At 37.4% G+C, this 27,543-nt stretch overlaps 1 protein-coding gene and 1 pseudogene across 7 annotated transcripts in view; both read left to right on the top strand.

Moving 5' to 3' along the window:
* Nucleotides 1-27,543, top strand: part of CWF19L2 (CWF19 like cell cycle control factor 2) — a 177,952-nt gene that overhangs the window by 51,115 nt on the left and 99,294 nt on the right. For all 7 annotated transcript variants that reach the window (XM_063608255.1, XM_034933621.3, XM_008953743.4 and 4 more), the window contains exons 11-12: nucleotides 13,930-14,046; nucleotides 16,585-16,722. In XM_063608255.1, the coding sequence (XP_063464325.1) occupies nucleotides 13,930-14,046; nucleotides 16,585-16,722 (255 nt within the window). The remainder of the gene's footprint in view (nucleotides 1-13,929; nucleotides 14,047-16,584; nucleotides 16,723-27,543) is intronic.
* On the top strand, nucleotides 2,161-3,903 carry LOC134731205 (SWI/SNF-related matrix-associated actin-dependent regulator of chromatin subfamily E member 1-like; annotated as a pseudogene).

The following is a 27,543-nucleotide window of genomic DNA, read 5'->3' as shown; positions in this document are numbered from 1 at the left end:
TAGATACGATATACAAAGGATAGATTAAAAACTGAAATTACTAAAATAGAAAATAAAAAATAGAAATGATTTTTTAAAAACCCAAGAGTTTATTCTTTGAAAAAAGTTAATAGCCTCTAAGAAGGCCAATCTAAAAAAAAAAAAAGGAAAACACAATAGTATATTATAAAAGTGGGACAGTATGGACAGAATTGAGAATTTAAAAACATTTTTAAAAGGGCTGCATTGTGCCTGTATGATGCCTTCATGGAGTTAAAAAAAGATGTCTCCTTTGGGCAGATGCAGTCCTGTGAATGCTTTTGTACAAATTAAATAGTAGCCTTGGGCTAGGACATACATCTCAGTTATCAGAGTGTAGCTTGGTGTTCAGTCCACCCACTGCCTTGGCCAGGTACTTGTGTGTAGGGAACAACTTGTGGACATAACTAGAGATAAAGTAGAAATTATTCAAAAGCCATGAAAATACTAAGAATAGTAAAAAGTGATTATGGAAATTTTAAAAGATAAAAGTTGAAACATGCTTTATGGCATTCAGTGATAACAAACTTGCAGGCTACCATCATGAACTCTGGAAGTTTGTAGACCACTGATAGGAAAATCTGATTTAGTAGGAGAGTTTTGCTTTATTTCCCAATGCTAGAAAAGGCTTTTAAACATTTACACTTTTTAATAGTAGCTTTGAATCAAAGCAGTGTGTGCTTTTTCCTTTTCTTTTTAATCAGCGTATTACATACAAGTAGTGCTAGGCCTGCTATACCAAATAATAACAATGTCGTGAGCTTTTTCCAGACTTTCTTCCAATCCTGGTGGAAGCCACTTTGGTTCTTAGTTGTTTCCTTTGCTTTACTTCTATATTTTTTAATTAAGTTATCTCTTGATCCAGTAAATAGATACTGTTAGGCCAAATAGTATAATTGCCTTTCTTTTATGTAAATAAATAAAATTTCTTAATTTGCATTATCTTCTTCTTCTTCTTTTTTTTTTGGCTTGCTTCATATTCTTTGCTAGTTTTTCTCTTACTTCCAACATCTTGTTAAAATATATCCCAATTTAGTCGGCAAGGAAGGTCTGATTAAATTCCTTTGTACTGCAGTCTATGAACTGCCTCTTAGTAGAAAGCTGTGGCCATCCTAGGGCTCATCTCATTTCTTTCCCTTCTTTTAGGAATTATACTCTTCTCGAGGTCAATGTCTAAAAGTGGTTGTTTCATGTATTTGTCCTGTTGTCTAGTTTTTTTAAACAGCAGCAGGTTATACTGTTTTTTTTGTTAGTTCATCATGGCCTGAAATGGAAGTCAAGCATAGATATTTTAACAAAATAAGAGTACCAGGTCCTATTCTCTTACCCTCATTGTTACCAACATGGATCTTGTGTAATACTATTAAGCAATTGCAAGTTTTAATCTTGCTTGTTATCAGGTAGTAGGAAAAATCAATAAAGTGATTTTGAATTAGTTTTATTAGCTAAATAATAATATAGAACCAAGATTGGCAGACTTTTCTGTAGAGACCAAATAGTAAATATTTTAGATTTTGTGTGCTGTACAATCTGTGCCACAACTATTCAACTGTTGTTGTATCATGAAGGCAGCCATAGATAACACATAAATGAATGAGCATGGTTGTGTTCCAATAAAACCTTATTTATGGTCACCAAAATTAGAATTGCGTAGAATTTTAATCTGTCATGAAATACTATTGTTTTGATTTCCCCCAGCCATTTAACAATATAAAGACCATCCTCAGCTTATGGGATGACTAAAAACAAGCACAAGACTGGAGTTGGCCTGTGGCCCATAGGTTGTTGACACTGATACAGATTCTTAAGCCTCATATTCTGTATTAATGTGATGGCAAATTGGGAACTTGCTCATTGTTTCTGAGCTCCTCAATATTTCTGTCTTGGTTACTCAAAGTGGCAAAACAGTGTGATTTGTATTGGCAGGCCTAAGGAACAGAAAGTAGAGAAGTGAGTAGAAGAGGAAAGTAGAGGGGAAAGTGGGTTAGCTTTGGGTGTATAATGAATCTGTCTGAGGCACCAGCTTGTTCATTTCATTTATCAAGCATTTATTGAGTACCCACTATTTGACACTGTGCTAGGTCCTATCAATACAAAACAGTATACAGCTTGGTCTTTGGTCTGGAAAGGTGGGGAAGACAGTTAAGTTTTAAGTATCTGCTGGGGTAAGCGTGGGACAAAGGGAAGCGAAGCCAGAGCTGCAGGTGCTTTTTCTGCCTGTGGAAAGACCATCTTATGCCCCACCTCCCACCCCAGCTCCTGCAACACAAATGCCCAGCACACCAAGGTTTGTGGGATACAGTCCATACAGTCATCTCGCCTACAACAACTAAAGGCTGGGAGGGAACCCGGGTGCCAACAGCCAGTTCATGGCATCCTCTGGTACTACGATTCCAAAACCCCCAAAGCCACCAGATAAGCTGCTGATGCCCTACATGAGGTACAGCTGAAAGGTCTGGGACCAAGTAAAGGCTTCCAACCCTGACCTAAAGTTGTGGGAGACTGGCAAGATTATTGGTGGCATGTGGCGAGATCTCACTGATGAAGAAAATCAAGAATATTTAAATGGATACGAAGCAGAAAGAGTACAATGAATTTATGAAGGTCTGTCATAATTCCCCCACATACCTTGCTTATGTAAATGCAAAAAATCATGCAGAAGCTGCTTTAGAGGAAGAAAGTCGACAGAGACAGTCTCACATGGAGAAAGGAGAACCATATATGAGCATTCAGCTCTGCTGAAGATCCAGATGATTATGATGATGGGTTTTTAGTGAAACCATCACCTCTTCAGTGAAATCCTTAGTGAGAGTGTGGTGCCAGACGTTCGGTCAGTTGTCGCAACAGCTAGAATGCAGGTCCTTAAACGACAGGTCCAGTCCTTAATGGTTCCTCAGTGAAAACTAGAAGCTGAACTTCTTCAAATACAGGAGGAGAAGAGGAAATTCCTAGAAAGCACAGATTCACTTAACAATGAACTTAAAAGGTTGTGCGGTCTGACAGTAGAAGTGGATATGGAGAAAGTTGCAGCTGAGATTGCACAGGCAGAGGAACAGACCGGCAAAAAGCAGGAGGAAAGGGAGAAGGAGGCGGCAGAGCAAGCCGGGTGCAGTCAGAGCAGCAGCATTCCTGGGGAAGAACAAGCACCAAACAAAGGTGAGGAGAAGAAAGACGAGGAGAACATTCCAATGGAGACAGAGGAGACACACCTTGAAGAAACGACAGAGTCAACAGAATGGTGAAGAAGGCACGTCTACTACTGAGGACAAGGAGAATGGGCAGGAGGGGGTTGACAGTATGGCAGAGGAAGGAACCAGTGATAGTAACACTGGCTCAGAGAGCAACAGCACAACAGTGGAAGAGCCACCGACAGATCCCCTACCAGAAGATGAGAAAAAAGAATAAATGTTGCCATGTTTTATGTGTTCTAAATAGTTTTTTAAATGAAAAAAAAGTTTTTTGGTTTTTTAAAAAAATACCTGTTAGGGTAAATGAAAATTTAGAATGACTGGACTCTGAAGTGTCTTTTGCAGATAAATACAGTTTTTTTTTAATTTTAATTTTTTTTATACCAGTGGTATTTGGTTACATGAGTAAGTTCTTTAGTGATGATTTGTGAGATTTTGTGCACCCATCACTCAAGCAGTATACACTGGACCATATTTGTAGTCTTTTATCCCTCACCCCCTTCACACTCTTTCCCCAAAGTCCCCAAAGTGCATTGTATCATTCTTATCCCTTTGCATCCTCTCACAGCTTAGCTCCTACATATCAGTGAAAATATATGATGTTTGGTTTTCCATTCCTGAGTTACATCACTTAGAATAATAGTCTCCAGTCTCATCCAGGTCATCGCAAATGCTATAAATTCATTCCTTTTTATGGCTGCATAGTATTCCATTATATATATATATATATATATATATATATATATATACACACACACACCACAGTTTATTTATCCACTCGTTGATTGATGGGCATTTGGGTTGGTTCTCCGATTTTGCAATTGTGAATTGTGCTGCAATAAACATGCGTGTACAAGTATCTTTTTCAAATAATGACTTCTTTTCCTTTGGATAGATACCCAGTAGTGGGATTGCTGGATCAAATGGCAGTTCTACTTTTAGTTCTTTAAGGAATCTCCACACTGTTTTCCATAGTGGCTGTACTAGTTTACATTCCCACTAGCAGTGTAGAAGTGTTCCTTGTTCACTGCATCCACGCTGACATCTACTGTTTTTTGATTTTTTGATTATGCTCATTCTTTCAGGAGTAAGGTGGTATTGCATTGTGGATTTGATTTGTGTTCCCCTGATCATTAGTGATGTTGAGCATTTTTTCATATGTTTGTTGGCCATTTGTATATCTCCTTTTAAGAATTGTCTATTCATATCCTTAGCCCACTTTTTGATGAGTTTTTTTTTTTTTCTTACTGATTTGTTTGAGTTCGTTGTAGATTCTGGATATTAGTCCTCTGTCAGGTGTATAGGTTGTGAAGATTTTCTCCCACTCTGTGGATTGTCTGTTTACTTTGCTGACTGTTCCTTTTGCTGTGCAAACGCTCTTTAGTTTAATAGGTCCCAGCTATTTTTCTTTGTTTTTATTGCATTTACTTTTGGGTTCTTGGTCATGAAATGCTTTCCTAAGCCAATGTCTAGAAGGGTTTTTCCAGTGTTATCTTCTAGAATTTTTATAGTTTCAGGTCTTAGGTTTAAGTCCTTAATCTATCTTGAGTTGATTTTTGTATAAAGTGAGAGATGAGCATCCAGTTTCATTCTCCTACATGTGGCTAGCCAGCTATCCCAGCACCATTTGTTGAAAAGGGCGTCCTTTCCCCACTTTATGTTTTTGTTTGATTTGTCGAAGATCAGTTGGCTTTAAGTATTTGGGTTTATTTCTGGGTTCTCTATTCTGTTACATTGGTCCATATGCCTATTTTTATACCAGTACCATGCTGTTTTGGTGACTATGGCCTTATAGTATAGTTTGAAATCAGGTAGTGTGATGCTTCCAGATTTGTTCTTTTTCTTAGCCTTGCTTTGGCTATGTGGGCCATTTTTTAGTTTCTATGAATTTTAGAATTGTTTTTTTCTAATTCTGTGAAGAATGATGGTGGTATTCTGATGGGGATTGCGTTGAATTTGTAGATTGCTTTTGGCAGTATGGTCATTTTCACAATATTGATTCTACTCACCCATGAGCAAGGGATGTGATTCTATTTGTTTGTGTCGTCTGTGATTTCTTTCAGCAGTGTTTTGTAGTTTTCCTTGTAGAGGCCTTTTGACTCTTTTGTTAGGTATATTCCTAAGTATTTTACTTTTATTTTTGCAGCTATTGTAACAGGGGTTGAGTTCTTGATTTGATTCTCTGCTTGTTCGCTGTTGGTGTGTAGAAGAGCTACTGATTTGTGTACATTAATCTTGTATCCAGAAACTTTGCTGAATTCTTTTATCAGTTCTAGAAGCTTTCTGGAGGAGTCCTTAGGGTTTTCAAGGTAAACAATCATATCGTCAGCAAACAGTGACAGTTTGACTTCCTCTTTACCAATTTGGATGCCCTTTGTTTCTTTCTCTTGTCTGATTGCTCTGACTAGGGCTTCCAGTACTGTGTTGAAGAGGAGTGGTGAGAGTGAGCATCCTTGTCTTGCTCCAGTTCTCAGAGGGAATGCTTTCAACTTTTCACCATTCAGTATTATGTTGGCTGTGGGTTTGTCATAGATGGCCTTTATTACATTAAGGTATGTGCCTTGTATGTTGATTTTGCTGAGAGTTTTAATAATATAGGGATGCTGGATTTTGTCAAATGCTTTTTCTGCATCTATTGAGATGATCATGTGATTTTTGTTTTTAATTCTCTTTATGTGGTGTATCACATTTATTGACTTGTGTATGTTAAACCATCCCTACATCCCTGGTATAAAACCCACTTGATCATGGTGGATTATCTTTTTGATATGTCATTGGATTCGGTTAGCTAGTATTTTGTTAAGGATTTTAACATCTGTGTTCATCAAGGATATCAGTCTGTAGTTTTCTTTTTTGGTTATGTCCTTTCCTGGTTTTGGTATTAGGGTGATGCTGGCTTCACAGAATGAATTAGGGAGGGTTCCTTCTTTCTCTATCTTGTGAAATAGTGTCAAAAGGATTGGTACCAATTCTTCTTTGAATGTCTGGTAGAATTCATCTGTGAATCCTTCTGGTCCTGGACTTTTTTTTGTTGTTAATTTTTAAATTACCATTTCAGTCTCACTGCTTGTTATTGGTCTGTTCAGGGTGTCTAATTCTTCCTGATTTAAGCTAGGAGGGTTGTATTCTTCCAGGAATTTATCCATCTCTTCTAGGTTTTCTAGTTTATGTACATAAAAGTGTTCATAGTAGCTTTGAATGATCTTTTGTATTTCAGTGGTGTTAATTGTAATATCTCTTTTTTTGTTTCTTAGTAAGGTTATTTGGATTTTCTCTCTTCTTTTCTTGGTTAATATTGCTAATAGTGTATCAATTTTATTTATCTTTTTGAAGAACCAGCTTTTTATTTCATTTATCTTTTGTGGTTGGTTGGTTTGTTTTTTTCAATTTCATTTAGTTCTGCTCTGATCTTGGTTATTTCATTTTTTCTGCTGGGTTTGGGTTTGGTTTGTTCTTTTTTCTCTGGTTTCTTGTGGTGTGACCTTAGAATGTCAGTTTGTGCACTTTCAGACTTTTGATATAGGTGTTTAGGGCTATGAACTTTTCTCTTAGCACTGCCTTTGCTGTATCCCAGAGGTTTTGATAGGTTGTGTCATTACCGTCTTTCAGTTCAAAGAATTTTTTAAATTTCCATCTTGATTTTGTTTTTGACCCAGTGCTCATTCAGGAGCAGGTTATTTAATTTCCCTATATTTGGATCGTTTTGAAGGTTCCTTTTGGAGTTGATTTCCAGTTTTATTCCACTGTGGTCTGAAAGAGTGCTTGATATAGTGTCAATTTTCTTAAATTTATCTAGGCTCATTTTATGGCCTATCAAATGGTCTGTCTTGGAGAAAGTTCCATGTGCTGTTGAATAGAATGTGTATTCCACAGTTGCTGGATGAAATGTCCTGTATATATCTGTTAAATCCATTTGTTCCAAGGTATAGTTTAAATTTGTTGTTTCTTTGTTGACTTTCTGTCTTGATGACCTATCTAGGGCTATCAGTGGAGTATTGAAGTCCCCCACTTTTACTTTTTTGCTGTCTATCTAATTTCTTAGGTCTATTGTTTTATAAATTTGGGAGCACCAGTGTTAGGCACATATATGTTTAGGATTGTGATATTTTCCTGTTGGACAAGGCCTTTTACCATTATATACTGTCCCTCTTTGTCTCTTTTAACTGCCGTTGCTTTAAAGTTTGTTTTGTCTGATATAAGAATAGCTACTCCTCCTCACTTTTGGTGTCCATTTGTGTGAAATGCCTTTTTCCATCCCTTTATTTTAAGTTTATGTAAGTCCTTATGTGTTAGGTGAGTTTCCTGAAGGCAGCACATAGTTGGTTGGTGAGTTCTTATCCATTCTGTGATTCCGTATCTTTTAAGTGGAGCATTTAGGCCATTTACGTTCATTCGATGTTAGCATTGAAAGGTGAGGTACCGTTACTTTTCTTATGCTCTTTGTTGCCTGTGTACTTTTGTTTTTGTTTTTGCCTTTTAACTTGTATTTTTTGTTTTATAGGTCCTGTGTAATTTATGCTTTAAAGAGGTTCTGTTTTGGTGTAAAAGATTTGTTTCAAGATTTAGAGCTCCTTTTAGCAAAAGGAACCTTCAAAACCATGCAAAAGGTGGTGGTTTGGTAATGGCGAATTCTCTCAGTGTTTGTGTGTCTGAAAACGACTGTGTCTTTCCTTCATATATCATGCTTAGTTTTGCTGGATACAAAATTCTTGGCTGATAAATGTTTTGTTTGAGGAGGCTGAAGATAGGTCCCCAATCCCTTCTAGCTTGTAGGGTTTCCGCTGAGAAATCTGCTGTTGATCTGATGGGTTTTCCTTTATAGGTTACCTGGTGCTTCTGTCTCACAGCTCTTAAGATTCTTTCCTTCATCTTAACTTGGGATAACCTGATGACAGTGTGCCTAGGCAAAGATGTTTTTGTGATGAATTTCCCAGGTATTCTTTGTGCTTCTTGTATTTGGCTGTCTACGTCTCTCACAAGGCTGGGAAAGTTTTCCTTGATTATTCCACCAAATATGTTTTCCGGGCTTTTAGAATTCTCTTCTTCCTCAGGTATACCGATTATTCTTAGGTTTGGTTGATTTACATAATCCCAGACTTCTTGGAGCCTTTGTTCATATTTTCTTAGTTTTTTGTCTTGTCTTAGTTGGATTGGGTTAATTTGAAGACCTTGTCTTCAAGCTCTGGATTTCTTTTTTCTACTTGTTCAATTTTGTTGTTGAGACTTTCCACAGCATTTTGCATTTCTAAAAGTGTGTCCAAAGTTTCCTGAATTTTTAATTGTGTTTTCTTTAAGCTATCTATTTCCTTGAATATTTTTTCCTTCACGTCTTGTATCATTTTTCAGATTTTCTTGCATTGGGCTTTGCCTTTCTCTGGTCCCTCCCTGATTAGCTTAATAACTAATTTCCTGAATTCTTTTTCAGGTTAGAAATCAGGGATTTCTTCTTGGTTTGGATCCATTGCTGGCGAACTAGTGTGATTTTTGGGAGGCGTTGAAGAGCCTTGTTTTGTCATATTACCAGGGTTGGTTTTCTGGTTCCTTCTCATTTGGGTAGGCTGTGTCAAAGGGAAGGTCTAGGGCTGAAGGCTATTTGAAGGCTATTGTTTAGATTCTTTTGTCCCATGGGGTATTCCCTTGATGTAATAATCTCCGCCTTTTCCTATGGATGTGGCTTCCTGTGAACCCGACTGCAGTGTTTGTTGTCTGTCTTCTGGGTCTAGCCACCCAGCAAGTTTACCCGGCTATGGGCTGGTACGGGGGGTTTTTCACAGAGTCCTGTGATGTGAACTGTCTGTGGGTCTCTCAGCTGTGGATACCAGCTGCTTGTTCTGGTGGATGTGACAGAGGGTGCAGTGAACTCCGTGAGGGTTCTTAGCTTTGGTGGTTTAATTCTCCATTTTTGTGCTGGTTGGCCTCCTGCCAGGAGGTGGCACTTTCCAGAGAGCATCAGCTGTAGTAGGGTGGAGAGAGACTGGTGGTGGGTGAGGCCCTAGAACTCCCAAGGTTGTATGCCCTTTGTCTTCCACTACCAGAGTGGATTGGGAAGGATCATCAGGTGGGGGTGGGGCTAGGCCTGCCTGAGCTCAGACTCTCCGTGGGCGCGTCTTGCTGGGGCTGCTGTGGGGGATGGGATGAGATTCCCAGGTCACTAGAGTTGTGTTACCTATTATTAGGATTATGGCTGCCTCTGCTGAGTCATGCAGGTTGTCCGGGAAGTGGGGGAAAGCTGGCAGTCACAGGCCTCACCCAGCTCCCATGCAAACTGAAGGGCCAGTCTCACTCTCACTGTGCCCCCACCAACAGCGTGGAGTCTGTTTCCAGGCTGAGGGCAAGGTGGGCTTGAAAACATACCTGAGGATATCTGCCTTCCAGCTGCGAGAGAAAAGGGCTTTAGTTCTTACCCTGCCTGTGAAGTCTGTACGCAGGATTTGTGCCCTCCCTTGAGTTCTGGCCAGGAGGTTTCTCACCCTGTTCAAATTGTTACAAAGTTCAGCTAGATAATTCCTTTTCCCTGTGGAGTTTTACTCCCTTCTCCTCTGGCCACCCTCCTGTTGGATCCCTGTGGTGCCAGGCAGGAACGGGCTGTTTGGGGACCCAGCGAGATCCCAGGGCCTTTCTGCTCCTTCCTCTACCCCTGTATTTCGCTTGGCCCCCTAACTTGACTGAACTCCAAGTAAAGTCGAAAACTTCTGCAAACAGACCTTCAGCTTCTCCAGTGGGGGGGTATGTTCGGGAGGAAGTGTGTTCCCACTTCCACAGTTGGGGGACTCACAGTATTTGGGGTGTCTCCTGGGTCCTGCAGGAGTAGCAGTCTGCTTCCTTCAGAGAGGGTCTGTGGGTCCTCTCGGGATTGCTGGTTTGTTCTTGCAGTCAATCTGGAGCTAAAATCCACAATGCAAGCCCCTGCATGCTGCTCTGTCCAGAGCTACAATCTAGTCTTGCCTTGTGTCTGCCACGGTCTCTTGAATCCTCAATTTTTATTACTATAAAAATGATATGCACTTGTGGGAGAAATTTATTATCTCACAAATATTATAGATACCAACAGGGAAGGTTTATTCTGGTTATGTTAGCAAACTGATTTTGTAGCTTTATATAAAGTGTTTTGTTTTCTCCTTTCTTCCTTTAAAATAAGAATCCATGATTTTTGTCAGCCAGAAGGTTCTTTTATGGATTAATGAGTAAATGATCCCAGAGCATTTTGGGATTTGTTAATTAAAGTGTCCTTATAAAATGCTTTAACAAATTATCAGTTTTGATGTTTTTAAAATAAAAAGTCCTCCAGAGCAAACTGTAATTGTTGGGGATAATTTAAAAACCTGGAGCATTTGGCATTCTTATGAAAATGGAAAGAGTTTATAAATGCTTTTTAGTTATATCAAGAAGTGTTTCTGGTTTCTTTTGAGATAAATTACAAAATTACATGGGTAATGAAAATATTTTTGCATATTTTCTGTGTAGAGTGAACTTCTCATTTCTGTCTCGTATTTTAATGCCATGTAGATGGTTAGATGCACTCTGTCTTGCGTACCCAAAATGGAGCAACTTGGGGTCTTATGTATTGGCAGTCCTAAGGAACAGAAAGTTGGCAAAGGGAGGAAAGAGCTCACTGAAGGGGAAAGTGGGTTAGTTTTGGGATACAATTAATCTGTCTGAGGCGCCAGCTTGTTAATAACATTTATCAAGCATTTATTGAATTCCCATTATTGTTTGACACTGTGACAGGTCCTATAGGTACCAGTAGTGTATAGCTTAGTCTTTGTCCTGCAAAAAGAGATAAATATAGACAAATAGTTACTAAAAATATTACAGTCTAGTAACATACATGTGCCAAAAATTATTGGGAACAGAGCATTGGCTGTGACTAAATCCTCAATTTCCTAGTTGAGCAAGAAGGGATAATTGTTCCATGCAGAAGAAATAAAATTTACAGTACGTTTACAAAAATTACAAGGAACTAGAAAAATCTAGGGCCAGAATTTGAAGGCTTTGTATACTGTGTGAAAATGCTTTACCTTTATTTCACTATTTAGACTATGGTGTAGGATCAGGGTTGTTTATATATATTTTAAAATTTTACAGACCATGATGGATTAATAGTTTTATAAAATACAATAAAAAATAATCATAGAAAAATGAAATAAAGATAAATGAAATAAAGTCCCAAGTTTTTATTTAGGTTGAACCAACATAAAGTGATTCTTGTATTTGTCTGTTTTCATGCTGCTGATAAAGACATACCCGAGACTGGGCAATTTACAAAAGAAAGAGGTTTAATTGGACTTACAGTTCCACATGGCTGGGGAGGCCTCACAGTCATGGCTGAAGGCAAGGAGGAGCAAGTCACATCTTACGTGGATGGCAGCAGGGAAAGAGAGAGCTTGTGTGGAGAAATTCCCGTTTTTAAAACCGTCAGATCTCATGAGATCCATTCACTATCACGAGAACAGCACAGGAAAGACCTGCCCCCATGATTCAGTCATCTCCCACCGGGTCCCTCCTACAACACGTGGAAATTATGGGAGCTACAAGATGAGATTTGGGTGGGGACATGGAGGCAAACCATATCAATTCTATACAATTGCTATAAAACACTCAGTTTCTATACTTACCTCATCATGGATTAGTAACAAATATTTAATGTCTAGTAATTCTTGGACTTGTGATGGTCTGTGGGCCATACTTGCAGTGGTATTGATGTTCTGGTGATAAATGGTCCCTGCAGATTTTTAAGCAAAGAATAGCATGATTATATTTGTTTTTAACACAGTGAATTTTTTTTGCAATATGGGTGATGATTAGGTTTCAGGCTGAAGGGCTGGAAACCAAGGAACCCTGGAATCATCAGCATTTGAGGGGTAGCTGGAAATGAAGGAGAAAGTGAAGGTGACTTTGTTTATATTAATAATTCATGTGGGGAGTAGTTTCCCCACTAAGCCATAAGCTTATACAAGGCAGGTGTTAGATTTCTTTTAACTCCTAAGATTAAATAGATATTTCAGAAATATTTGATGAATGAATGAATAATGAATGAATGTGTCAGAGAGGTAAAGGCAGAACCAGGAGAGAGTAGAGTGTTTAAAACTGAAATAAGAAGAATTTCAGGCTAGAGAATGTAATAAATAGAACCAAATGCTTTCAAATCAGGGAAGATGACAATTTAATAATTATGTATTGGACTTAGTAATTTGAAAGTCCTTAGGGAGACCAGCTTTATCAGTGTGGTAAAGTTAGATGCCAGCTTATAATGTGTTGCCTATCTCTACTATCGGGTAAGGGAGTGAGTAGAAAGATCTTTTAAAAGATGGCACTTCATTAATGTTCGTTTATTTATTGAGGAAGAAAAGTAATGATAATCTTTTATATCAATTTAGTATTGTGTGTGAATGTAAGATCAGTAATAGGTATATATTATTTTTCTTCCATTTCAGCAGGGGAACTAACATCTATTAAATGGAATTGGGATTGATTTTTTCTATAGTTGATTCCAATTGAGAAGAAAACTATAATGTGAATATTTTGCTTGGTCTTGTTTCAAATGGATTTTTAATGATTATTCCTTAATATTATTTTTGTTTTTAATTTTTAAAAAATAGATTCAGGGGTTGCATATGCAGGTTTTTTACAGGGATATATTGCATAATGGTGAGGTTTGGGCTTCTACCCATCACCTGAATAATAAAAATTGTTCCCAATAGGTAATTTTTTCAGCCATTACTCCCTTTCCATCCTCCCTGCTTTTGGAGACTGCAGTGTCTATTATTTCCCTCTTTATGTCCATGTGTACCCATTGTTTAGTTCCCACTGTTAAGTGAGAACATGCAGTATTTGATTTCCTGAGTTATTTCACTTAGGATAATTGCCTCTAGCTCCATCCATGCTGCTGTGAAAGACATTTCTGTTTTTTGTGTGATTGTGTAGTATTCCATGGCATGTATACACCACATTTTCTCTTTTCAATCATCCATTAGTGGACACTTCAGTTGATTCCATGACTTGGCAATTGTGTGAATAGTGCTGGGATAAACATACAAGTGCAGGTGTCTTTTTGATGTAACAATTTCTTTTCCTTTGTCATTCTCTAATATTCTTTATTGATTATTAGGATCCTTCCAATAACATTCCATTTCCATTAGAGAATAAAGTTTACTCTTATTCTGTACTGTGCCAGGTTTATATTTGGCCAAAAGTTTGTAAGAAAAATATAGCTTGAAAGTGTGTGGGATATAATTCCTTCTGAAGAGTCAGAAAACTGAAAAGCATTTGAAGGCTATTAATAGAAAGAATAGAAGTTACGGGTAGTATCATTATATTTGCTAATTTAGCAAGTTTGTCTTTAGTTGTTTTATTTCTTAGAATCAGATTTTAATAGGATCTTTAAATTTAAAAAACATTACATCTACTGCATAAGTGATGGGCACATGGACTATTGATACTTCGTCATCTTTTAATATTGTCTAGATGAAAACTTTATTTGAAATTTTCTTCTCTTGATTGCTTTTTTAAAAATACTAAAATAAACATTGGGTATTTTTTACCCTTTCCCCAAAAGATTATGTTCATTTTATAGTATAGAGAGTAATGAAAATCCAGGAGATTTAAGGCAATCCACAACGTTATGTGGAAATGTTAATCATTTTAATGCTTTTTTTGTTATTAAATAAAAACATTCAACATTCTTCACAATAATTTCAATAGTTATCTCTAAATCTTTTTATAGAATGAAGACCAGCAAGAAGTAATCCTTGTCAGAACAGATCAGTCTGGAAGAGTATGGCCTGTGAACACACCCGGAAAATCTCTGGAATCACAAGGAGGAAGAAGAAAGAGACAGATGGTATGTTTAACATATGTCTTTGTTTATTAATTCAGAATTCCTTCTTCCCCTTGGGGCTTTCTTTGTATCAGATTATAAAATATTTTCTGAAATGTGGCTTTTGAATGCCAATATTGGAAGGTAGGAAATGATGTTGTTACTACTTTTATTCTTAGTTATATCTCTTTGCCTTTTACAGAATGGAAACTAATCCAACTATTTTTTCAAATAGTTGTTAACATTGAATGTTTAAGGCAATTTTAATTTTAGCGTACATTTCTTTGATGTTGTTTTCAGCTGCTTTTGGCATACTTGCTATAGCTCTTAGGGAAAACTTTGGTCTCTCAGAGTGTTACTAGTGTTAGACAGCTAACTTGAGACCTGGTGATGGGGTATCCATACACAGTAATGGCTTAATTATGTAGGTGCCATGATCCTTTATAAAACTAATTTTCTTTTCCATTTTCCAACTCTAGTTAGTTTTTAGCACTACCTTGAGGCTCTTGAGCTGGCAAAAACAACATATTCAGCTTTCTCAAGTTTTTTTTATTTTAAATTTGGAAGATCAGACAAGTGATAATTGCATATACAAAAGAACTGTTCATTCAGAATATTTCTGTCAAATGTTTATTTTTTGCCTGTTGAGTGCCTGTGTTGCTAGAGATTCTAATTAATTCATCCAACAAATAGAAGTGGGATGGATATGTCTTCTAATGTAATGGGAGGAATTTGGTGGTTGGAGAGGAGGTACAGGAGGAGAATAGTAAAGGTTTGAATTATATGAAATGGTGGAACTGACTAGGGATCCATAAATGCATTGTCAGAAGGCATTGAGGGCCCTTTTTGAGTTGCATATTACTGAGCAATCTAGGTATAGGAGTAAAGAAGGTAGACGCTTTCATTCATGAGTAGAGTTTGCTCTTTGAGTATAATGAAAAGACAAGAGGGCCAGAAATTAAGTGTCTGGAGCCAGGGGGTGATTGGAGTCATGGGATATGAGGTTTAAGCTAGTAAAGACAAGAATAATAATGTTGGAAAATGTAGTTGCACCCCTGTTCCAAAGATCTCAAAGAAGTTAAAGACAAGGTTTTATTTGGATAAGGGAATGTGAGAGCAGCATTGGAAAGATTTGATTTGAGAGGAAATATACAGTATTTTTCTGTTGCACACCTGGGTATGGAACCAACTGATAGGAAAATCTGGGACTGAACTAGATGGAGACCAGAATATCAGCTTTGCTTTTGATAAAGCTGTTTACAGAACAAGGGTTTAATAATTAGAAGTTGGTCTCTTAGTTCAGGCTACTGTAACATAGACTGGATGGCTTAAACAATAGAAATTTATTTCTCACAGTTCTGGAGACTGAGAAGTCCAAGATTAGGACTTGGAATGGCAGCTTCATTGTCTGATGAGGGCACGCTTACGGGTTTGTAGATGATAGTCTTCTTGTATCCTCAAATGGCAGAGAAAAAAGAGAGAGAGAACAAATGCTCATGTCTTTTAATAGAGGTACTGTATTAGGGTTCCCTAGAGGGACAGAATTAAGAGGATAGATGTATATATGAAGGGGAGTTTATTAAGGAGTGTTGGCTCACACAATGACAAGGTAAGGTCCTACATAGGCCGTCTGCAAGATGAGGAGCAAGGAAGCCAGTCCAAGTCCCAAAACCTCAAAAGTAGGGAAGCTGACAGTGCAGCCTTCAGTCTGTGGCTGAAGGCCCGAGACTGGTGTAAGTCCAAGAATCCGAAAACTGAAGAACTTGGAGTCTGATGTTTGAGGGCAGGAAGCATCCAGCATGGGAGAAAGATGAAGGCCAGAAGACTCAGCAAGTCAAGTCATTTCAACATCTCTGACTCGCTGGCAGCTGATTAGATGGTTCCCACCCACACTGAGGGTGGGTCTGCCTTTCCCAGTCCACTAACTCAAATGTTAATCTCCTTTAGCAACACCCTCACAGACACACCCAGGAAGAATACTTTGCATCCTTCAGTCCAATCAAGTTGACACTCAATATTAACCATCACAGGTTCTGATCCCATTTCTGAGTACTTCGTGCTCATAGCCCAGTTACCTCCCAAAGACCTTGCATCTTAATACCTTCATACTGAGATTTCAACATGTGAATTTTGGGGCAACATAATCATTAATTTCATAGTAGTGGATTTGCTAATACTTCACCTCTGTTTTTGATATACTTACTCCATTTCTGGATGACTTCAGTCTTCCCACCACAGTGGTAAGGAATTTTAACTATAAGGAGAAGAGCAGAAAAGAGAGAAGAAGGGGTAGAGCAGTTTTACTCTTTCATCAAAACTCAGAAAGCAGATCATATGCTTCCATCCCTGGGGAAGAGGAGAGTAAAGAGGCAGAAGTAGGGAGTGTAATTCTAATGAAAGTTTTTTCACATGGAAACTGGCAGACTAGGGATAAACTGGAAGGAAAGGTTGTGATTACATAGTGGGATTTTTACATTTAACATCAGATATTTATGTAATCCATCAAGAAATACTTCAGAGACTCATGTTTTCATTAAATTAATAATGTTCATTTTGTCATAGGTTTCAACCCATGAGGAAAGAGAAAGGGTCAGATACTTTCATGATGATGATAATCTAAGCCTAAATGATTTAGTCAAAAATGAAAAGATGGGAACAGCAGAAAATCAAAACAAGCTCTTTATGAGAATGGCATCTAAGGTAAGATATATTCCTAGGATACCTCTGAATTTTGAGAAGCTGATTATTCAGTGTAACAGTGATCTGCTTTTTGGAGAGATCTGGTTCTCTCTAATCTTGATTCATTTTATTAAATTAAATCCTTTGTAAGACTTATTAGAAACATGCATTTTGGAATTGATCTGGTTGAGAAACATACAGTTGAAATTTTGTTTGTTTTTAAATATAGACTGTGGTTTATTTCTTTAATGCATTCTGTGGAGATTTTAATTATACATTTGCTCTACCATTTAAGAGAAAATGTTAAGCCAGAGTTAATGATTGACAGCGCGCTGATAGTTAGGTTACCACTCCGTCTTGTCTTAACGTTCCTCCAGTTCTTCATAATTGTGCCATGAAGAGGTAGAAGAAAATATTTGCACTAATATATTATGGATTATGGAGAGGCATCTGGGAATAATCTTACATCTATTTATATGAAAATATATATTATTTTAACATGTCATTATGGGTAGGATGAATTTTTGTTTCAAATAGCATTCTTTATTGCAGTTTCTTCCATTGAAGTCTCTTCCAAACACTACCATTAACATTTTTTATAAAAGAGACACTGGTATTTAAACTGTTCTGTAACAGGTTTTGGCAAACTGTGACCCCCATGGGAAAAATTCAGCCTACTGTCTATATTTGCAAATAAAGTTGTATTGAAGTACTGTTATACACATGCATTTACATATTATCTAAGGCTGCCTTCACTCTATAATGGCTGAATTGAGTAGTTGTGACAGAGAGTGGATAGTCCATAAAGCTGCAAATATTTTCTGTGTGGCTTTTTACAGAAAAAAATGGCCAACTTCCACCCTATAATAACAATGGTTACTTTTTGGTAGTGGGAGTTTGAACTGAGTCACTGAGATATAGGCAAGGGATGGGGAGACCTTTCACTGTGTATCTTTTCAGACTTACAATCTTTTATTTTTTAACTTTTAATATTCACATAATTACGTAAGTATGTTACCTGGTAAAAAAATTAAACTTAATGAAAACTAAGATAAAGTAACCAAGGTATCTGTATGTGTATGTTGTGTTGGGGAAGAGGGCAATAAATTTAAATAGAGTTTAAATGGAAATGGCTTTTGTACCTATCAGCAAGAGTTTCATGAGATCTTATATTTAGCCCATTAAGATAATTTTACCTCTGTTTATTTTGGAAAAAATGCCAGAAATTTCCTAGGGTCTGGAATTTTAATGCAGAAAGAAGGAAGACATGTTTTTATTAGAGTTTCCTTTTCAGAAGTGGTACCTCTGTATATGAAGTCTGAATTAAATAGTTTTAGTAATCTTATAAACCGTTCAAGTTTATGAACCATAAACCATTCAAGTTAAAGAAAAATCCTTCTTAAAAATTGTAATAATGCCGGGCATGGTGGCTCAACCCTGTAATCCCAGCAATTTGGGGGGCCTAGGCAGGCAGATCATGAGGTCAGGAGTTTGAGACCAGCCTGGCCAACATAGTGAATCCCCGTCTCTACTAAAAATACAAAATTAGCCAGGCATGGTGGCACGCACCTGTAGTCCCATCTACTCGGGAGGTTGAGGCAGGAGAATCCCTGGAACCCGGGAGGTGGAGCTTGTGGTGACCTGAGATCGTGCCACTGCATTCCAGCCTGGACAACAGAGCAAGACTCTGTCTCAAAAAAAAAAAAATTGTATAGCCATTTGTCAGTTCAACAGTTATTATTGAACACTTAATTAGTGTCAGATACCATTTTAGTTGGGGGATACAGAGAAGCAATTAAGTCAAAGTTTGTGCCCTCAGGCGCTTATATTTCTAGTGGATGAGAAAGTGAACAAATATATAAACTATGTAACAATATATTATAAAATTGAAAATAGTTTTGTAGAAAATGAAGCAAAGTAGAAGGAGCTGCGATGATATTTTCAACAGAGTGTTGTTGAGGGAAAGTCTTTCCATATAGGTGATGTTTCATCAGACTGAAAAAAGTGAGTGAGAGGTCCTTGTGAATATCTGAGGGAAGATTATTTCAAGTAGAAGAAACAGCAAAGGATCTGAAGCAGAGACAAGCTTGAAGAACATCAAGAGACTGCAAAAAGACAAGTGTGACTGGTAGTAGAGGGAGGAAGAGAAAGAGAAGTTGAGATGAGATAGGAGACATAAGTCAGATTACGTAAGGCAGGGGGCCCATATCCCTGGGCCATGGATGGGTACTGGTCTGTGGCCTATTTGGAACTGGGCTGCACAGCAAGAGGTGAGCGGAGCGGGCCAGCCAGCATTGTCTGATCTCCACCTTCTGTCAGATCAGCGACAAGATTCTCATAGGAGCATGAACCCTATTGTGAATTAGACATGTGAGGGATCTAGGTTACACACCCCCTTACAAGAATCTAATTCCTGTTGATCTGAGGTGTAATAGTTTCATCCTGAAAGCACCCCCACCCCCACCACTGCCCTGCCACCCTGTCTGTGGAAAAATTGTCTTCCACAAAACTGGTCCTTGGTGCCAAAAAGGTTGGGGACTGCTGAGGTAGCGTCTTACAGGCCATGGATAACTTTCATATTTGTTTTAATGATGGGGAGCCATTTGAAGGTTTGGTTTTGTTTTGTTTTGTTTTTAGCAAGGCTGTGTCGTGATTTGGTTTATATTTTGACAGAATTTTTCTGGCTGCTCTTTTGAGAAGGCAGTGTAGAGAGGCATTAGTGGAAGCAGGAGATCACTTAGAAAGAGAGTATTATATTAGTTCAGATAGAGCCATGGATGGATTACAGTGGTAAAACTGGTGAAAAGTGTCAGGATACAGGGCATTGCTGGTGCTGTATATTGAAATGGGAAAAATTGAAGGAGGGACAAATTTTGGGGGAGTGGGAAATCAAGAATACTGTTATGGATGTGTGAAGTATGAAATGCCCGGTCACATGGTAGTGTAGGGTGACTGCCCCTGGAGTTCTGGGTAGATGCTGGTTCTCCCATATAGATTTGGATGCGTTAGCCTTTTTTTTTTTTGAGACGGGGTCTCGCTTTGTCACCAGGCTGGAGTGCAGTGGCTCAATCCCAACTCATTGCAACCTCCGCCTTCTGGGTTCAAGCGATTCTCCTGCCTAAGCCTCCTGAGTAGCTAGGACTATAGGTACGCACCACCATGCCCAGCTAATTTTTGTGTTTTTAGTAGAGATGGGGTTTCACCATGTTGGCCAGGATGGTCTCTGTCTCTTGACCTCGTGATCCGCCCATCTCAGACTCCCAAAGTGCTGGGATTACAGGCATGAGCCACTGCGCCTAGCTCTGTGTTAGCATTTAAATAGTATTTAAAGCAATGAGATCAAAGAAATTATTAATGAGGAGAGTCTGAAGACTGTCCTGGAGAGGACAGAAAGGATTCAGCAAATAAAACTGAGAAGTGCAGCCAGTGAGGCAGAAGGAAAACCAAGGGTGTGGTGTTTCAGGAGACAGGGAGGAGGCTGTGAATGACTGTGTCAGCTGCTTCTAAGAGGTGAGGAAAATCTTTGAAGATGGGAAATGGTCACTGGATTTGGCAGTGTAGAGGTTTCTGGTGACTTTAATAACTATGGGTTTTTCTTGGTCCAATAAGGAAAAAAGCATGATTATGTTGTGTTCAAGAGTGAATTTGGGAAGAATTGACCTTAGAAAGGAGCTGATTACCATCCATCAATTATATAAGGAGGAAAGGCAGAGTATTAGTATACAGATGTAGGTAGGTTCTTAAATTTGGTAGTAGAAAAATGAACAGGAGTGGCGGCTCACACCTGTAATCCCAGCACTTTGGGAGGCCAAGGTGGGAGGATCACTTGAGGCCAGGAGTTCAAGACCTGTCTGGGCAACAAAGTGAGACCCCTATCTCTACAAAAAATAAAAAATCAGCTGGGTATGGTGGTACTTATCTGTAGTTTCAGCTGTGCAGGAAGCTGAGGTGGGATGATCACTTGAGTTTAGGTGGATGTCTGAAACTGTGGATGGTACCAAACCCCTATATATGCTATGTTTTTTCCTATTCATACATACCTATGATAAATTTTAACTTATAAAGTATAATTGATAGACATAGTAAGAGATTAACCACAATAATCATAAAATACAAGTATAGCAATATGCCAGCATTGCTACTCTCGCAATTTCAGGCTATTATTAAGTAAAATAAGGGTTACTTGAACACAAACTCTCTTATGCTGCAACAGTCAGTCATAACTGAAATAGCTACTGAATAACTAAATAGACAGACAGGTAGCATACATAGCATGGTTGTGCTGGACAAAGGGCTGATTCATGTCCCCTGGGGGGGATGGAGTAGAACAGCATATTTCATCACACTACTCAGAATGCCATACAATCTAAAACTTATGAATTGTTTATTTCTGAAATTTCCCATGTAATATTTTCAAACCACAGTTGACTGCAGGTAACTGCAGCCACAGGAAGTGAAACCACAGGTAAAGGGGGGTTACTGTATTGTATAGGATTGGTTATTTAATATTAGCTGATTTGGCAATAATTGCATCTTCATTACTTTCCCTAAACATTTTACATCTTTGATTTTTTTAATTGACGTTTAGATAAATTGACGTTTAGATAAACTATTGAATGTGCAGCTGATACACATTCAGTCCAGAATTTTAAAAAAATTTTTGATTGATCAATTTATATATTATTGAATTTGTGGTAGTGTTGTATTAATATCTTGACAAATGTGTTATTTTTATTCAAGCAAATTGTTTTTTTTTGTATTATTTAATGGAGGTGTTTTTTCTAAATATGCAAAGCAATGCCCGTTCCTACCTATGTGCAGTGGGGCCAATGGAAGTACAGGTTGCTATGGAAATGCTGATTTCACATTGGGATTTTTAGTTCATCCTGACTGATAATTACAGCAGAGTAGCAATTTGTTTTGTATGTTTAATAATTAAAATCAGCTCTGCTAAAAATTTGAGGCGTTACTAAAAGCCTATAAAAAAAAGAAAGTATTTGAAGTGTTGGCCATTTCTAAGAATACTGTGCCTAATCCTTTCACTCTTAAAAAGTTTATGAACTAAAGTAGCTAAGTTATTGAATTTTTGATAGTAATATTGCTGGTATATAGTTTAGTTATGTCAAATAGTTTCATGAATGACTCCAAAAGCTCATTATCCTATGTTTCTTTTTATTATTAGTTAAAAATGATTAGTCTAGTTTAAAGTCATTAGAGGTTGGCAAACTTTTTATGTTTCTTTTTATTATTAGTTTAAAGTCATTAGTTTAAAGTCATTAAACAGAGGTTGGCAAACTTTTCTTGTAAAGGGCCAGACAGTAAATATTTTTAGCTTTCTGTTGCAATTACCAGCGCTGCTGTTGTAGCACAAAAGCAGCCATACACAGTATGAAAATGAATGGGTTTGACTATATTCCAACAAAACTTTATTTACAAAAACATATGGATGGCCTGATGTGGCTTGGAAGTTGTACTTTTTCAATCCCTGGACTAGGATATAAAATCTTCAATGCAAATGTATTTGAATTTAGATACAGGTTGAACATACCTCATCCAAAAATTAGAAATCTGAAATGCATTAAAATTCAGAATTTGTTGGGCATCAAAATAATGACACATTTGCTTTCTGATGGTTCAGAATACACAAACTTTGTTGCATGTACTATTTAAAACGTTGTATAAAATTACCTTCAGGCTATATGTATTAGGTATGTATGAATCATAAATGAATTTCAAATTTAGACTTAGGTCCCATCCCCAAGATGGAATGTATATGTAAACATTTTAAAATCCAAAACAATTCAAAATCTGAAACACTTCTGGTTCCAAGCATTTTGGATAAGTGATATTCAACCTGTATGTCTCTTACTTAGTAGTTTCCCTGAAAATGGATCTTGGGCCTTGGGAAAAGTAGCTAGTCAGGAATAGTTGATATAAATTTATAAAACAAGAGTCTGCTTATTTATTTAGTCAACAAATGTTAATTGAACTCATTCAGTGTATGAGGTGTTCTACTGGGGACACACTGGCACATGAAGAAGAAATGATCCTTGACTTTATGGAGCTTATTAGGCTAGTGGGGAAAAGGAAGCACTAAATAAATAGCTATGAAAAATAGTTCAGTAATCTTGGATGTACAAAGAACTGTGACAGACAAGTGAAAAGTCTTTTGGAAGTAACACCTGGGTGACCCAATTTAAACTGGGGGCACAGGAAAGATTTCATGTTGAACAGAAATCTGATACTACCTGGGCTCAGTATTCAGATCTGCCCTATTGCCTTTTGCTGTTGATGTGTATTTCACTTTTTATTAGTACCTTATATTTGTTTACTTAATTTTTATTGCCCATTCTTTTCTTGCATTTCCAAAATTCAGGTTATATTTATGTTCTTTCCAGTTGTATTTTACCATTAAATCTTTAATAGCATATCTTTCTTATAACAAAACCAAGAAAGGTATCTCATGACAAATATGAACTTAATTGTGTTTGTATAGGGGAATTATGATTCTTGGTTTTTTTATCCTTTCTATATTTTTCAGTTTTTTTGAATATGTACTACATAATTAATGAAAAGAGGGGAATACAAAATACCCTGAAAAAGATGTGTAGAGAAAAACTCTCTTTTAAAGTGTGTTTTTCCTCTACTCTTAAATCACAGTCATCAGCACAGAAGACTTCTGTGACCAAATGTGTGGGTTTTTTTCTTCACGCACCGAGCAGTGGACACCGGCAAGATGTCCTCTAATTCAATTCCAACACTGTCTACCTGGAGATAGTGTCTGATTCCACAGGTTGGGGTCTCAGTCCCCAAGTCTGTCCTCCAGATGCCCAGACTGGTACCAGTCACAAGTCTGGGCTTCCAGAACTTCTGACCACCCAGCTTCAAGTTGGGGTTCACATGACCCCCCACTTCGGGTACGATTAATTTGCTGGAACAGCTCACAGAATTCAGGGAAACACTTAAATTACATTTACTGGTTTATTATAAAGGTTATCATAAAGGATATAGGTGAAGAGATGCGTAGGGCGAGGTATGGGGGTGCAGAGCACGCTTCCTTGCCATCCCTGGGAGTGCCACCCTCCAGGAACCTCTACGTGTTCAGGTATCCAGAAACTCTCTAAACCCAGTCCTCTTGGGTTTTTATGAAGGCTTCTTGACTTCAGTATTCCTTCCCCCATTGCATAGGGTGTGACCCTCTCTGGGGATGGTCTTAAGACCCACAATAAAAAAGGTAGGAGAAGATTAGAGTCCTGCCTTGGGGCAGGTGAAAGGAGGGCAGGAGAGAGACTCTTGTTTCCTGAGGCCTGCCTCTGAGGCTTGAGATACCCAACATTATAATACAAGACTGTAACAATAGCTATGGGAGTTATGAATCAGGAACTGTGAATGAAAACCAACGCATATCATAACACCACAGAAGCATATGTTGGTCTAATTTTCTTACCATAGATATGCCAGTATGTTTACTATGTTATGTTACTTTATTATGTTCTAGAACATAATAGATATATAGTAACTTATTTTGGATAAAGAAATTTCTTCCTTTGAAATCATAGAGCCAAAGAATTTTAGATTTGGAAAGGGACCTTACTAATCTTGTTTCACCTTTCACATCTTACAGCTGAGGGAACTGAGACTTTGAGAGAATTAAATGACTTACGCAAGGCTAAGTAACTTTCCTAGTCCCCACAGCTAACGAGTTGCAAAAGCCAGCACCAGAAGCTTCAGCTTTACTTTTCAGTCCACATTAAACAGTACTGTCATTCAAATGACTCATGTTAATGGATAGTTGTTTACTGTTGCCTAAATTTAATTGTCTTTGTCCAATTTCCATGTATCATTTATTGCTATTTGGGAATAATAAGCTGTGTATGCTTTGCTCTTTCTTAAAATACATTCTATTGACTCCAGCATTCTTTAAATATAAACTCTTCCATTTAAAATTTAAGACGTCAGTGTTACCTTGACAACGTAAACTCAGGCACATCTTCAAGAGATCTATATACATCTTTCCTCATTAATTCTGTTGAGACTGTGTGCAGTAATTTTATCCTTTTTGTACTAATAGACCATTAAACATGGGCCGGAGGGGAGGAAAAATGAAAGGTGTAAGAGGGGAATGATAAGGGAGAGAAAAAAAGACTCCAGTAATTAGGATTTTACCTTAAGTTATTAAAAAAATATGATTTTATTGTCTAATAAAGTGTTTGTATTTTTACTGATTTATTTTCTCTTGTTTGTAACACTTAAGGCTTAATATATTTTCCCCGGAAGTAGTCTTTAAGATACATATTACATGTTTCTCTAATAATATACACTTGAAATCCTCTACTTTTTTATTCTCAGTAAACTAATAATATCAAATTTTGAGAGATTAAGTGATATACCATTCTTAAATGTATGATTAGAATAAGGTAAGGAATATTGAAATTGCCAGCTTATTGCAGCAGCCCCTTGGTCATTTTCATTCTCATAGACTTTAATAGATACACAGTGAAATTATCTTTGCAAGAGGCCAAATCCAAGAGTATGAAATCATTTATATGTTCCTGTGATATCCCCTAAAGGAAATTTGAAATTTGTATGTCATAAAATAATAACGTGATATTTTTCCTTTTTGTAGAACCGAATAAGATAAATATTGACTTAGTTTATTCATTTTCCAAAATATGTAAGCTTGAATCCAGTTCAAGCTGCTGAACAAAATAATTTTTGTTTTTCTGAACCTCACCTATAGGTGATGGGAGTGGGAGGAAGGTGGGATCATAAGAAGAATTTATTTAATGTTTTTTTGTTCAGGTCCTAGTTGGGTTTTTTATGGCAAAATATACATAACATAAAATTTACCATTTTAACCATTTACAGTATACAATTCAGTGGCATTAAGTATTAATAAATTGAAATATTTTGCAACCATCACCACTATCCATTTCCAGAACATTTTTTCATTATCTCAGACAAAAGCTCTATACCCATTAAACAGTAGTTCTCCTTCCCACTGTCCTGCTCACTTCCATTTACCCCAGCCTCCTGGTCACCTCTTTCTGTCTTTGTGAATTTGCCTGTTCTAGGTAATTAATGATAAGTAGAATCATATAATACTTGTCCTTTTGTATCTGATTTATTTCACTTAACATAATGTTTTCAAGTTTTGCAAGTATTTAGCATGTTTCAGAATTTCATTGCTTTTTAAGGCTGAATAACTCTATTATATGTATATAACACATTTAAAAACTCCATTCATTTGTTCATGGACACTTGGGTTGCTTCCATCTTTTGGCTGTGTGAATAATGCTCTTAGGAACATTGGTGTGCAAGTCTCTGCTTTCAATTTGTTTGGGTATACATTAATATCTAGACATGGAATTGCTAGACCATATGGTAACCCTATGTTTGACTTTTTGAGGAACCACCAAACTATTTCCCACAGTTTGAACAATTTTACACTCCCACTAGCAATGCACATAGGTTCCAACAGTGTCTCCACATTCTTGCCAACACTTATTTTTTTTTATTTTGTTTTGTTTTTTGTAAAAGCTATCCTTGGTGTGAAGTGGTATCAGATGTGATCAGGTCCCAGTTCTTGACACTGGTGAGATTTTATGAGGTCTTTTGGACAGTTCTCTCAGATTTTAATCAAAGTTTAAATTGTTGACAGTTGAGCATAGTGGTTTAATAGCTTCACTATCCATAGAGTCCAAAATGATATGAAGTTTATATTTAATCAGTGAATTCATCTATTTCCAATGGATTTAAGGGCTTGGAGCGTGAAGGATAGTTTCACAGTTATGATTAAAATTTTGATTTAATAAACATTGTCATAAAATTTGAAATGGTTTTGTAAGAATTAGACTGCAGTCTATTTTTCATTGTTGGTAATCCTTGTGTAATAATGCAGCACTTATTAAATAGATTCATTGCAAACCATTTTTTTTCTATATAATGACACTAAAATAAGCCTCTAGTTTTCATAGAGTTTTTATTCAAGGATCTTAGTATCTGATTTTTTTTTTTTTTTTTTTTGAGGCGGTGTCTCGCTCTGTCGCCCAGGTTGGAGGGCAGTGGTACGATCTCAGCTCACTGCAAGCTCAGGCCATTCTCCTGCCTCAGCCTCCCGAATAGCTGGGACTATAGGGGCCTGCAACCACGCCCGGCTAATTTTTTTTGTATTTTTAGTAGAGATGGGGTTTCACTGTGTTAGCCAGGATGGTCTCGATCTCCTGAGCTCGTGATCCACCTGCCTCGGCCTCCCAAAGTGCTGGGATTACAGGCGTGAGCCACCGCGCCTGGCTGAGTATCTGATTCTTAATAAAATGACAGTTAATTTGTAGTATTTCAGGTTTTTCTTTATGCAGACATCAAAATGGGAAAACAAATTAGCTTTCATGGTTAGAAGACATTAATATTTTTGTGTGTTTAAAATGTAGGTTATGAATTCACTTCTGGTAACTTCTTCTGTAACCAGGCTTGAATTTGGAAACTGATTGAACAGGTTATCAGTAGTAAATCAGTTTAACTCCCTAACTCATGTGGATGGTTGTTATTAGTGGATACAAAAGAACTTTTCATGTGCAGTTATCAGAATCAGAATCCCTCTGGAACATGGCTTCACAGCCTTAGCACTATTGATATTTTGGGCTGGTTAAGTCTTTGTTGTAGAAGGACTGTCTGTGAACCATAGAAGATTTAGTAGTATCCCTGGCCTCTGGCCAGTAAATACCAATAGCAACCCCTCTCAGCCTAAGTTGTGACAGCCAGAAATGTCTCCAGATATTGCCAGATGTCCCAAATAAGGGCCAGGAAGCAAAATTGCCTCATTTGAGAACACAATCTTGGGAG

The sequence above is a fragment of the Pan paniscus genome, chromosome 9, assembly GCF_029289425.2.
Source record: "Pan paniscus chromosome 9, NHGRI_mPanPan1-v2.0_pri, whole genome shotgun sequence".
NCBI classification, from domain to species: domain Eukaryota; kingdom Metazoa; phylum Chordata; class Mammalia; order Primates; family Hominidae; genus Pan; species Pan paniscus.
Note: the sequence above shows the minus strand (reverse complement) of the source record. Positions and strands in the feature narration are given on the sequence as shown.